General features: G+C 40.3%; 1 protein-coding gene across 2 annotated transcripts in view; it reads left to right on the plus strand.

Annotated features, from left to right (window-relative positions):
- The window catches only part of LOC147152722 (TOX high mobility group box family member 2-like), a 109,138-nt gene that overhangs the window by 53,608 nt on the left and 40,418 nt on the right, over window positions 1-15,112 (plus strand). For both annotated transcript variants that reach the window (XM_086051803.1, XM_086051810.1), the window contains one exon: window positions 1,209-1,268. In XM_086051803.1, coding sequence (XP_085907929.1) covers window positions 1,209-1,268 — 60 coding nt within the window. The remainder of the gene's footprint in view (window positions 1-1,208; window positions 1,269-15,112) is intronic.

Genomic DNA, 15,112 nt, shown 5'->3' on the forward strand with positions numbered 1-15,112 from the left:
AAGAAAGTATGCAAATTAAAAAAATGACTTTTATTTTTTTCTAAAACCTAGTTTATTGATTTTGCAGATGACAAATGTTTAAACCTTGATGAAGGTCTGCTCTCTTGTTGGTCACTGTTTTAACCAGGTATGTCATATCTTATTTCTTGTCCTCTCTTTCCCAGTGCGGTTTATTTTGTCTTCAAGGCTTCTTTTTTTTGTGTGTGCACAAAGACGGCCACCCGAATAAAAAAGGGCTCCCAGTAGCTTCATATCTGAGGAATCTGGTGTGGAACGCTGTCGAGTTTGATCATGTTGTCTCTGCTGTCTGGCTTCTGTGCAGTGATATTACAAAGAGTGACCTCAGTCAGCAAACAAAAAGGGGGCTTCATTTGACACATTGAGTTTTTGTGTGTGTGTGTACGGGGGGGGTGTGCACGCGTTTGTGTGCACGATTGTTATTATCCAGCCCAGTCAAGGTTTGTTCCATTTGCTGTGTGCTTGCCATGAAAAAGTGTGATGCCTTTGGACGCCAAGGGCGTTTCACAATACGTCTCCTTTTAACAGGGTAGCAGTTTCTCCGTCACCTTGACACTGCACCTGTTCACTTACTGAGCTGTTTGTGGGGAGGAATCTCATTTTCTCCTGAGCTAAAAACAGAATGTGAGTTGTTTTTTTCCCCCTCTTTGTCACAGCTGATCTTTGCTGGGAATTCCTCTGGGATTAATCCTTCCAGCATACTTGACATCAGAGCTAGCGTGTTGCATGTAGCACTCGAGTGGTGGCCCAGGATTGTTTCCCCACACTCTCGGAGAGGGGGCTTAGGGGTCACCGTTTGAGTCCTAACCCCCGTCAGACAATGTTTTGGCACCTGCAGCAAGTGATCTTTCAATGCCTTGTTAGCTCGCTCTCGAAGACACGGCGTGTCGCCGCTACGCGCTGATTCATTCACACTCCTTCTCACACGCCACAGAGCCCACAGGGAACAGCCTATCTTTCACTACTGAGCTCATGTAGCCTCATTACCGGCCCCACTGATGAACAGTAATTACCGACAGTTCCATGCCACACATATAAGGTTTAACCAAAGTGACAAAGTCGTTAGTCTCACACTTCAGGCCACCCATAAAGGGCTTCTCCGCTGCACAGATCCTCCATGGCGTATTTATTTATTTATTGATATTTATTTGGATTGTATGCTAATGTCTCCTCTCTGTGTCTTCCCACAGTTTGATGGTGACAACATGTACATGAATGACAATAACCAAGAGTTTCGGTCACCAAACCAGGTAGGTGTGCCCGCATCTGTCACCAGTTTTATTTATGTGACGCTGTAGACGTGAAAAAGGAAATCAACCCAAACATATATTTTTCAAGAATATGTTCCCAGCAGAGGCCACTAGTTAAAACATGGCATTCTGATTAATATTGCGCTTTTTGAATATGAGTTAAGCAGAAAAAGCCACCCCTTTTTAGCCATCTCAGGGGGTGGCCATTTTGTCACTTCTGTCGACTGAAAATGACATCACAACTGCTCAGTGCTCGGGTAACGACCAATCACGGCTCAGCTTCAGAAAATAGGTCAGCCGTGATTGGTCGTTACCCGAGCAGTTGTGATGTCATTTTCAGTCGACAGAAGTGACAAAATGGCCGCCCTAAAGAGATAGCTAAAAACAGGTGAAATAACTCTTATCCCACAAACGCAATATTGATCAGAATGCCTTGTTTTAACTACTGGGCTTGCATGCTTTCTTGAAAAAAATATGTTTGGGTTGACTTCCCCTTTAAAACAAAACAAACAGTGTCTACATTTATGTCAGTGTAATATTTTTGTCTGTGTTTTAGTAGCGCAGTTATGAAAGCACATTTGGCAATGAAAGATGTTGAATTTTATAGAGCTGGGAGAATGATTGATAGGATGCATGAAAAATATTTTCCAGAACATGCATGTGGATCTGTTGTAAAAGTTACCTTCAGAAAATACATTAAGGTTTCGTAAATTTGGCCAAAATAAGGGCAATCACAGTCACACCCTACTTGTTAATGTTTATCACAATAGTCCATGCAGTGCAGCCATAAAACCTGCTGAGGACCACAGGTAAGATGGACCCCATCCCAGATTACTTTGCGCATTCACAGCTACAATATGGGCAAGTTGGAGCTTTCAATTAAACTAACATGTCATGTGTGTGTGTGTGGGGGGGGCAAGAATAACTTTGGAGAAAACACACACGCACAGAGAAAACATGCAGCCTCCACAAATAAGAGTCAGAGCTGAGATTCGAACTCAGAACCTTTGGCTTTGAGACAGATGTGCTAACCTCATGCAGAAACTCATGCTGCCAGTGGAAAAATCAGTTTTTGTTTGTTTCTGGAAATTGGAGTATTGGTTAGATTTTCCATCATTACTTCCCAAATTGTACCTATGCCCTAATACATGAGTTCATTTTCTGTATTAAAGTAAACAAACTCTGATTTATCATTACTGTATTAAAATGTTGGTTGTGGTTGTGGTTGTGATTCAGTCGCTCTGGAAAAAAGGCTTTGGACGCAAAGCTCCGTGCTGAAAGCTTTCTGTCAGTGAGAGTTGTTTATGTGTGCTGTTGTTGTGATTGCTGGGATGTTATAATTCTTCCATCGGGTTTAATTTGGAAAGTCAAAATGTGTTGCCTGTTAGTTAGTAATCAGAATTTACAAAATTCTAACAGCTCAGAACTCGCAATAGCAGACATTGTTGTTAACCGATTTATGTCTTAAACCAAGGGGCAAATGAAGGTCTATAATCTCCAAGTAGGACTTTTATTGGCATCTAATACAATGTACAACACTTGCACCATTCTTAAAATTATCACAACTGACGTGTCCGAATAAAAATGGACGAATTGCTGAAAATCACCTGTCACACTATTGCAGAATTATACCTGTAAACATTCTACTGTGGGCTAGCAGTGCAGACCACTGACCAAGAACTAAACAACTAAAATAGTGCATTTGAATAACCAATAATTTAAAAAATGAGTAGAAATAGATTGATTATAGTCATATTTAGTTGTCTTGAACATCACTCACTCAAAGGGATGTTTGAGTTTGCCCTGTTTTTCTTAATGTAAGCGATCACTATTATGTAAATCTCCACAAACCGCAAATGTATGCCGTTTGACAGATTATGTTGTTTTAAACATAGCGTATGGATTACACCATCAGCAGTGTTAACGCCGCGCGAGTCAACAGGTCACTCACAGCTTATAGCAGCCACATCACACAGCTCACAGCGTCGCTGATGCACTGCTTGCTTGCTACGGATGCACAGTCTCGCTCACAGTCGGGGAGGTAAGCACAGGCGCGGGCGTTGAGTGCTCCCAGCTGCAAGGCGGGAACACACGGCTGGACATATGGCCAATTGTGCAACGTTGTGATTTGTTGTTCCAGCAGTCAGAAAAGTGAGTGAAAACATGGTGAGCTGGACCCTCCTCATCAATTAGCGCCTTGCTAAATACCGGTCAAGACCATCGGGCACGCAGAAAAACACACATGAACTTGTCACTTATTGTGCATAGAAAGTGACACATTCTTTGTTGCTAATTCAGATAGCATGGGCTTGCTCTACCGGTATTTGTTGGTACACTTTGATTGCTTGGAATTGGTAATCCTTCACTTCAAGAAAAAGAACCCGCCCAAAAATTATTTGCAATATGTTCCATGTGCCTTCACTCGTGTAAACATGGCATTCAGATTAATATTGCGTTTGTGGAATATGAGTTAAGCAAAAAAAAAAAAAATGCACTCGTTTTTAGCCATCTCACGGTGCGGCCATTTTGTCACTTCTGTCGACTGAAAATGACATCACACACCCTCAGGGCTCAGATAACCGACCACGGCTCACCTGTTTTATGAAGCTGAGCTGAGTTTTACACAACACTACCCTAAATCATCACTAATCTACGTGGCAAAAAAATGTTAATATATTACGCTGTCATTGATTAAAATGGTAGTCCAACACGTCTGTGCTGATGCGACCAAAAAAACTTTAATACTTCTCAAAAGCAAACATCTGTGGTTATCATCTCCCCTACTCTTCTTCAGAGGTCTTTGAGCCATGATTTGAGCAATAAATAAAACGATGAGCTGATTAAGCCATTTAATAGGCAGAAATGAATCTACATGGACTTACCTTTGTGGCCGACGAATTTCTTCTGCCGCAGAGCATCACAGATATTACACTTTTAACAAAGCAGACTCAAAAATACTTAAGCTAACTATTTCACTCATTAATGTCGAAAAAACAGCCAGACTTTCAATCTCGGGGTGACATAATGCTCCATGGCTCCCTCAGAGGAGGAAATAGGCGGAGTTTGATAACACTTTAGATAACACAGCTGAGCAATCAAGAGAGTTGCTACATTTGTTCTCCAGTTATATCAACACTTGACTTGGTTAATAGTACAAATACCAATGATGTGGGGACAGACCAATAGTATCCACAGCGACAATGTCAATGTTTTGGTGTAAAACCTAAATTTGTTCTTTCCAAGACAAACACCAAAACATGCTCATAAAACAACCCACACGCACATGCACGCACACACACAGACGATTGTAATATTGTCAAAAGGTTGTCTTACCTTTGATGTTGCGATTGAGTGACTGTAATGAGAGGTCGAGAGGGAGCTTTAAAGCTTATTGTCTACTTATAGCTCACATCACAGAGCAGGGGTCCATTATTGTTAGCCACATTTGCTGTCCTGCCCTAATTATGTCACTTTGCATGCATACATGTGTGCACACTAATTGGGATAAATGTCCGGCTTTGTACTTTCTCCGCTGCGGCAGCCACGTGTCAATCACGGACTCCCTCGGCAGGTCTGCACTGTTGTGTCAACAAATAGCTTCTTAGTGGATAAAGCAATTTGGGCTTTTCAAAACATCTCAGCTGCAGTTGATGCTGTGTCAGTGATGTCAAAGAGAAGCTTACTCACCAGTCCCAAAACTCCCCACCACAAACACAAAGTTCACTTTCTGGCTTTAATTCCCCAAATCCTTTAATGCACCACAATCATTTGAAATGGGAAAGTGGGGTGACGTTTGCATGGCTCTGCTCTAGTCTTGATGGTTTCAAATATTAAGCAGTGATATGAAATACTAGAATGATTAATAACTTGGCCTTCACTTGCACAAAGGTCTATAAAAGGACCATTTTTAAGCCGCCTGTCAGTCTTGTACCATGTTGTTCCTTATTATGCAGTAGCAAGTTGCTGGAACAACACTTAGCAACCGTTCGAGTTGCATTTGTTGCTTGATTTGATTTTCAGTGCAAAAATTGTAATTCACATTTAGACGCTGTTTAAAAAAATCAATACCTGTGCAGGCATTGCACATAGCTCTGAAGTTAGTATAAATACCCACACTAACACATCTTTTCAGGTCTCCTGGCTGGTTAAGTAATAATATTACTGTGGATCTCTGGCGGCCATGCCGATGACAGACATGCGCTTCTCTTTATTTCATGCCAGTGTCCTGTCAAAATCATTCCAAAAAATGTTTTGATTATTTTGGAGTAAATTTACAATTTACTTTGCTTCTGCACACTTGTGATTTTCATTGATTCTATTCCAAGGTTTGGATTGTGGATTTTAGCAGAATTGCTTGTTTGACATCACAGCACCAATGATTCAAGTTCTGCAAAGATTAATTTCAACACAGCTGCGTTTAAAAAGTCTGTATTATTTGAAAACCATGCAAAATAAGAAATCTGAGTAATTTGCTGTGCATGTGAGTCATTTATTAAATGGATGCTTCATTTCATGCATTTTGCTTGTTAAATATTTCTGGCTTTTGACTTCACATCCGACAAATCAAAGTCTCGAATAGGGAATGATTTTCTGCTTTAATTTGAAATGGGGATTACTCTAATGGTAATTAAATCATTGAGCATGTGTATATATTTGTCTTTTATAACTTCTTCTGTAAAAAGGCTCAAGCGATACAGCATTCTACCTTCAAAAGGATCTCATTTTGTAACAGAAGAGTCCCTTTATGCCATTTTTAACTGGATTCAGGATCATATAGGAGCCTAACCATGATGCATGCCAGTGAAAAAGGTGTATGGAGCCAGAACAGAGAGTCCATTGTTTGCGTCTTCCACAGCATACACAGTGAGGTAGCAGTTTGACACAGCCAGGAGATTGCATTACACATAACATCTCTGCACTCTTAAAAAGAGAGAACCGCTAATCAAAAACAGCTTGAAAGGGGACCGTTTACTGTCTGCTTAGACGCAATCACTTCATTCAAACAAGATGTTTTCAAGGTTCTGACCACTGTACAGTTTCTATATCATTGTGATGTTTTCCATGTGTCTCATTCATCTCATAGTGTCAAACTGTGGACAGCTTATTCTGTTTGTGTATATAATGTATCCAAAACCAGTAGGGCAATAAATGATTCTTTTCTGTTATTTTGGTTGGGTGATTCATTAGTTCACATTGCATCTCGTATATAGTTTCAACGTATTTTATTCAGTCGCACAGTTGATTGTCCCTTGCTTGATAAAACTAGACAATCATTTTTTTTTTTTTTACAAGGAATTAGGAATAGAAACATTGCACATCTTATTTTGTTGCGGAACAGTGCACAGAAATAACGATTTAAACTGTCTGGGCTGCTCGATTACTTGTTAAGTGCTATTCTTGTGGCAACTGAAAATTGTCTGTCACTTCTGAGCAGAAGAGAACCCCCCTCCACAGCTTCCCCACCCCTTGGCGTTCCACTGAAAGCATCTCACTTTATTCTGATTATCATGCGTGTGTCATAAAATGCTGATTGCAGTGTATATTTTTGTAGCAATGTAATAGCTGCGTGACACGGCTCACCGCCAAACCAAAATGGCTACCTTCACCACCGATCGCACATTTTCTAATTTGGTTCAATGGACAATAAGTGTTTTTTTGGATTTATGTCAGGCCTGATTTGTTGGCGTTTGTGTGCAGACATATCCTCCATGTACAGTTTAGGAAGTTTTGTCTGGTTTCTACTAGGGCTGCCAAAAACGATTATTTTCTAGTCGACTAATCACTAACAGTAGTCGCGATCAGTCGACTAATCGGATAATATATAAATCGCGGCAAATCGCAGCAGCAAGCTGCTGCTCTTATAATAAGCATCATTCGCTTACAGCTTGAATTCTTTATGTTACAAAAAAGACCCTTTTTTGCCGGTCCGCGACCCTCCGGCCATATTCATAAACATTGTCGGCCCCCGCCCGGTTCCATATTTGACTCTTCTTGGGCACCAAGACTTTTTTTTTTTTACGAAAGGTAGTGAAATCAGAGGAGTAAATTGGGCAAATGCTCTGTGCTAAAGAAAACGAAAATAAACACTTGTATTGGTTTTTAATTTTGTGTTAATTTAAACTTTATCAAAAAGGTTTCGTTATTGTTTTCACTAGTATGCATAATTTAAGTAGTAAATTGATCTACACAATCAAAATGTGGTATGCACCTGTAACAAAAAAAGGAGGACCTTTTTTTTTTGCACTCTAACATAATGTGGCACATACGTCGTTTTTGTGTTGAGTGCTGATATTTCCCAGTTCATGAACGCATCACTCCGTTCGCGAGTGAGAGAGAGAGAGGGAGCAAGCGTGCGCTTCCTGCTTCGATGTCCACCACAGGCATGAACAGGCACAGAGTTTTGGTTGTTCATCAACGCGAGTTCACTGAATAATGGCTGCTTAATCCATAGAAGATGCTACGACGTGTTAGCGTACCAAATAGGAGCGTTACATCAAACAAATCGTAACGTGTGTATGCTAACTGCAGCTAGCTTCTAGACACAACTGTGCCTATGTCAGATATGAAATCAGGCATAAGCCAAAACTTGCTTCCTTTTTTTAAATGATTGGGCATCCCCATCCTGCTGCCATGAAAGACAAGTTTGCATTGTATTGAGTATATTTGGTGAAATGCGCCGTAACTTTCAAACTCTGTTGCCAACACGAATTAGCCCTTACAGTATAAGGCTTACACTACTTTACCCACAATGCTTCTGTTTACATCCCCCGGATTACCACCACTGCGCATGTGCGTTGCAGATAGGAAAACAGCCAGCGGGAGAAGAGCGAGACGCAGCACTCTCGAAAAAAAAAATAGTGTGCCAAATAAATAAATATACAAATAAACGACGCGTCAACGATCAAAATTAATTGTCGATGATTTTGATCGTCGACGTCGTCGTGATTAGTCGACTAATCTTGGCAGCCCTAGTTTCTACTCACCCTGTAATTAGCCTGCATGCATGTACATACGGTATAAATGATATATTTGAGATAGTGATTTGAAAATGAGAGACAACAAAAGAGGATTTCGAGAGGCAGCTGTGAAGATAAGTACATTGGAAGTTAAAAGGAGTTTGCGTGTGTCCCTCGCTTGTGTTGGACCTGTTGCTTTGTGTTCTTTTGTAGCAGAGCAAGGGGCCACTGCTCTAAGTTTCTTCTTGTGAATTCTGCTCGCAGGTGTCTTTCTGTGGTATGTGTCTTTATTGATTTGGCCAACTGCAAGAGAACTGTGGCCGATGTTGTGTATTATAATAGAAAGCTCTGTAGTTGGTCTCATGCTCCCTCTGATTCCATGTTCCTTTTTCATTTTGCTCTTGTTTATTTTGGTCTTTTTTTAGACTCAGATACTGTCTGAAGTCCTTTATTGGCTATATATTTCTCACGCTTTTTACTCTTTTAAACTTATTTAGCTCTCACCGGAATTAACTTCATAAAAGCCATGTCTTGCCTCTTTAGTCATTCTAAAAAAAATAAATAAACCTTCAGTTAACGACGTCGCCATATATCAGCCTAATAAATGCTCAGCTGACAATGTGGTTTGTTATGCTTGTGCGGTATATGTTTCCAACTATGATTACTGTATTTTCCAGACTATAAGCCACTACTTTTTTCCGAGGTTTTGAACCATGTGGCTTATATAAAGGTGCGTCTATTCTGTGGATTTTCTTCCACCGCTAGGGGCACTCTAACCATAATTACAATGCAATACAATTAGGGATGTTCCGATCAGGTTTTATGACACCGATACCGATCATGCATGAGTGAGATCGGCCGATAGCGATTCCGATCACCTGGAATACCTGTATATTTTTCCATTTATTTATGGTGACTGCTATTATGAAATATTATCTGAAAAAACAGCCATATTATTGCTGTAATTTTGACAAAAATCTATATATATTTTCAAAAGCATGAAGAAACACAGAACCGTTGCTGGCACAATACAAATCAGGGCGTCCTGCGCTCCGACTGCCCTGATTTTAATGCAAATGAGGGATGTCGCTACGATTATCCGGTAAAACGCTACTTCCATCCCACAACAGCATAAACGCCCCGTTATGCCCAATTCTACCCTGTGCAAAGTCTAGCAACATAGCAAAAGAAATATGATGGGCATGCATCCAGCCTGGCTCACTGTTGTTACTTAATATTTTTGCATATAAAGTTTCCACTTCCGTGTCCTGTCCGCTTCTCAGTCAAAGTCTCCTCACCCGAAATATGCATATTTGCACAAATGTGCTCATTATGCAAATGAAAAGGCGTGTTTATGGGGTTCACTTCTTGAGTACTAGTCGATCAGCACCACGATGCACAGAGCGTTTGGACTCGTATGCTCCGTATGTTCCACTTTGGCTCAGAGATGCTGTTTTTATTTCTCCTTTGATTCTTTGATATGGCAGACAATGTCCTCCATAGGGAAAGCGTTTTAGATGTTTCCCATATTATTTGCATGTTACCTTGAGGTGGATGGAAAGGAAGATCATTTATTTCCAAGGCTCTCAAAACAAGAGAAGAGACATGCTTCTGTTTTTAATTCCACCGTGGCTAACTTGTCAACCAATGTAAACTTTTTCCATTCAAACTATTCGACACGATTATTGCGACTCCCATTTATTGATATCCAGATGGGGTTTAGCCTCTATAAACAGCTGATGTCATCCTTTAAGCCCCACTATCACCACCACCTCGTTCTCCTCGCCATCCCTCTCTGAGTCACCTCGGCACACACTGGATCCACACACCCCGATGTAGGCGAAGGCTTCGTTACTCAATAGTGACTCACAGTGCACCATTATAGCCCCAGTGCCACTCTTCTCACCCTTATCAGTGACTCTGCTTGTCTCTCACCACCATAAAGGGACATTTAAGACAAAGGATGAGAAACACAAATCAAGTGTCTGAAAACGCCAACACACATTTCAATCCCTCTATGAGGTCATATAGAGCCGTTGGCAAGGTCAGGAGGGTCTCACAATATATTCAAATTTTCAGACTGAGTGTCGTCATGTCAGGCTAAACACTGTTTTTAGCACACACAAAAGGCATCACAGTCAAATCGATATTTGAAAACAGTGCTGGAGGAACATCAGAGTCACATTGGCGCAACATCCACGCCCATGCTTGGAGGGATTGGAAAGAGCTGTAGCCAGGGATCTGTAGTTCTTTATGTAGGTCAGTCCATGCCCGCCAATAAGTCCAATTACCGTCAGCCTCAGAAATAGAACAAGCAGCAACCTTTGCTCCGCTTTCATGAGCATGAAATGGATGCAGGACTTGACGCAAGGATGGCACATTGTGGGACGCGGGGGGGTCGGGGGGGGGGGGGGGGGCTGAATTGCAAACATGTTTAGAACGGTCATATTCGGGAGTTGAGTGTGAACGGTGGATAGAAGAGGGATACAGCGACTAATGGTGACATTTCATGAAAGAACTGAAGAACATCAAAATGACCCCACTCTTTTCGGTATGCTGCTTAAAATGCGTCTTCCTGCAGAACAGCAGCACTCCCTCCCAAAAAGCAGCAACTTATCAGCACCAAGAGAGCACTCAATGATTCATAGACTCTTTTAACAGAACTTGAAGCCTTGCCTCTATTTCGGTCCCAGCATCTCGCTGTAAATGCAGCACGATGGAGCGGAGGGATTTAGCGGGACTAAGTAGTTTGGTATTTCTATTGGTTTTCCCCATGTATTTGCCCTCACTCACGCTCACCCTCTCTCACTCTCCTTGTGATCTTTCTCATCACATGGAGAGGCCAAGGTCATGGCTGATTGAAATATAATAGAAGTGTAGACATCTGGCCTAATACTGTGGGAAGTTAAATCTATTTTAATGGCCCCTGCCGCAGTGGATTCTCTCTGATGCACTCTTGCGCTTCGCTGACAGTAAATCACAATGTTCTCTTATTACCCTGACTGGAATGAGGGCATAGAGAAAGAACAATGAGGGATCCACATCATTTGTTTTCACCCCTCCCTAGCTTTTTCCTCTCCCCGGCGCCCCTCCCCTTCTGCTGTCTCCGCTCGGTTTGCGAGTCATAAAGCAAGGGGCTAAAAGAGTGACATCATGAAAATAAAAATAAAGGCGATTATACGCCAGCTATTGTGCCATATGTGATTACCGAGGCTTCTACTGCATGTGCCCTGGGGAGATGAACCACTGAGATACGATATGTTTTTTTAATATATATCTTTGCAAATGAGAAGAAGGAGAGGAAATGCGGTGCAGACCTTTCTCTTCCATTGTAAAGATGAAAGATGTTTTGTTGAAAAATTCCAACTTTACCTCCTTGAATTCCAAGGGCGGAAAAAAAAGGATGAATGTGTGAAAAACTGCTCTTTTCTAGACCTTTTCAAAATACAGTACATCCTCCACCACCGTGGAAAAGTCCAGCTCAGGTCCACCCACATCTGCAATTGAGAGTCGGGCCTTTCTTAAATGAGATCCATTTTGATGTGACATTTGAGAGAATTACCAGTGCACGCGTGAAGCAGGGAAGAGGTTAGCTCACTGCCTCGCCATTGGCTGAGGCTTTCCATAGCCCACCTGTCCTTGAATGACAGACACGAACTATGCCCCCGCCGTACTGTCGTAACACCCACCCCGACTCGCACACTTATCCCAGTTCTGTCCCGCTGTCAGTCAACCGGGTGCTATTTCATTCTTTTCTATCACACTGTCCGCTCCTGTTGATACAAATGAACTCCCTTGTCTTTTCAAAGACGGGTCAGGCAGGATTTTCATCCGTGGAGCTGATGATGAGCTTGATTTTCTGCCTTTTGAGTGCGCCACAAGGTTGCTTTTGAAGGTGAATTGTGAAATTCCCCATAAGATGTTTTTAAAGGTTTACTGTTGCCATGTGTCTATCTGGCATGCACAAACTGGACGTGAGGATCTTTATGTATGCATGGCCAGCTGTTGTTTGTCGCAAAAACCATGCTGCACTGTCATTTTATTCACAGAGCAGCATATGGCTGAATGACTTTCCATAGGACATTGTATACTCATTCAAAGTTATTTAGTTTGATAAGGCTTTTTTTTTTTCTTCTCAGCTATTTTCATCACGTTTTCTAGTGTGTCCTATTTCATTACACAATCTCGTAAGGAATTCTAAACTTCACATTTCCAATCACTGGACTGCTTGTCCCAGCCATCAACCATGCCAGGCTCTTGAGTGTTTTCAGCAACATTTTGTTTTCCTTTCTTTAACTAACATGTCATCATTACCATATGAGCTGTCTATCATCAGCCACAAATGACTCCATCAACATACCCATGACTTACGCTGATGTTTGTCAAAAGTGTTTTCCCCACCACAAGGCTGATATATTTGTTGCCACTGAAGACAAGTTCATTATTTGAGAGAACTTTACAATGTGAGCAGTTTGAATATTTACTATAGACAGTGGTTTGTAATACAAAGACGTATGACAAAAATGAAATTAATGAAACCTCAGTAATGTACATAATGTGAACCACGCAGCCCAGTGCAATAATAACATATAACGCATCCTTCAAAAATGAAGACTACCATATTATTCATGTCTCAGTTGTTAGAGAATATCACTCACTTTATTTTACTCACATAAAAGCATATTCACATAATCATTCAAATAAGGTATGTTTTTAAGTTCCAAATGTTTTGTGGTTTGGATTGAATTAGGAAGATATATATTGATATATGAATGAGCATAATCGGTAATGCTGACAGGTTTATGCACTCCAAATAACTGACATCGGGCATTAAAACGTGTTATCCCTTTTTTTCGGCTGGCACAAAACATCGACAAAATGCAAGCACTAAAATAATGCTCCAACTTTGTCCTTTGTCCGCAGTTACATTTTCCCGATCATTTCTTTGATATCAAACACCATTACACAAGAACAAAAAATAAAATAGTTATCATTGCTGTTAAGTTATGTGCTGGCCCTTTAAGATTCAAATGAATACCCTTGTCTGAGAAAATGACACATTTGTTCAAATTTCACCTCTGGAGGGGGTGTGTGAAGGTTAGAAGGAGAGGGCTGAATCAACATTTGGTGTTTTATTCTGACCCCTCTTTGATCTACTCTCCCTCATGTCCTGAAAGACAGTATATTTATGAATTATTTATCTTACATTTGAAAATATTAAACATGAAATGTCCTTGTTTCGTGGCTTATCTCCAAGGGCATCGTAGGAAGCCTTAAAGATGAAAAAAAAAAAAAAACCTATCGAATAGCCTCTGACAGCATTTAAACCAGAGAAATTGCAAACGTCAACACTTATGTTTTATCACAGAGAGGTGTCCAAAATACAGCAAGTACAATCCTGTATAACATAATTTCATCAACATATTAACCCCAAATCATTTTTTGTGTTTGAGTTGGCCATTTGAATGATTGCCTACAATTTCATGTTGCCTTGCCTGCTTTTACATTTATATTAAATGCAATGCTTTTATTTTATGGACATCAATTTGAATGGTTCAGTTTTGACCAAAGTAAAAAATTTTAACTATACTAATCACAAAAGGGCACACACGCTCTCACCCACGCACACTCGCGCTCACACATGCGCGCCCACAAGCAGACTGGAGTTAGTTCTACCTCAAATAATTCACTCCTTATCTGCACTTTCCTCACAAGAACAATGACAGCTTTTATGTTTACATTTTTTTTCTCCAGGTTATTCTTGTGTTAGGCAGCCACTAACAATAGCTTAATTAGCTGATGATTGCATTTTAGAACTGCTGCATTCGCTGTATCCAAAGAGGCTTCTTGTCAGCGCTCTTAAGGGCAAAATGTATGAATTATTATCAGGACCTTATTTATTTTACTGTTTAGTTTTCAATCAGGTGATCGATATTTTTTCTGTCGTGTTGGACGTGGACATCGGGATGATAAGCTAGACTTGAAATGGAAAGACTAGTAGACCAAATCATGTTCGTTTTTCAGGTTTTTTTCCGTACAACCCTAATCAGTTCATATCAGATGTGTTTTACATTTTCCCTTCTCAGATTTGTTAAAAGATGTTCTAAAAAGTAGACAAGAGTGTGTAGAGAAACTTAAAATGCAACGGTGATGACTGTGGTCGTTATAATGATCGCTACACAATTCAAACATCCCTCACCGCCTAACTGTGTGCAAAGACAAACGACAATGACGGCTGAGACGGCTGTTTCACTCAATGATCGGAATAGTTGACAGCTTGGCTTACTTTAGCTCAAACAGCATTGACTTGGCCTAACATTGGCTTCAAGTTCAGATGTTAGCTGTTAGCACGGTCAAAGTCAGCTGCCATTCCGATAATCTCAGAAATCTGTGTTGCTGATGTGTTTATACAGTACGTTTATATTAGTGCTGGGCGATATGGTTGAAAAGTGAATGATGATATAAGTACATTAAATCAGTCGATGTAGATTTGTATTGAATATTCAATTTTTTTTTGTCTGAAAAAGAAGGACCCAGAGGAAAAAAAGCTGAATTTAGGTCATTTGATTTTAAAATGTATTATTTAAACTTTAAACTTTAATAAGGTGTCTATGAAAAAGTCAAATTAACCGGTCAATTTAAAGATTAAATAAATGTCTTTTTAAACATAATTGTGCTTTGTAGTGCTGGGCGAATCACAATGTACGTATTTCATTTCAGTCCATCAATAATTATTCATATTTGTAAGTTTAATAATGACAGTAATACGAATACATTTTAAAATACAAAAACAAATTGATTACAGATAAAATAAAGAGAATAAACTATTTAAAGATAAAAATGAAATTATCTGGTAGAAAAACCATTTTTCAAGGAATCGACACTGTT

This window comes from Filicampus tigris, chromosome 1 (genome assembly GCF_054856515.1).
Source record: "Filicampus tigris isolate MCC_2025a chromosome 1, RoL_Ftig_1.0, whole genome shotgun sequence".
In the NCBI taxonomy this organism is placed as follows: Eukaryota; Metazoa; Chordata; class Actinopteri; order Syngnathiformes; family Syngnathidae; genus Filicampus; species Filicampus tigris.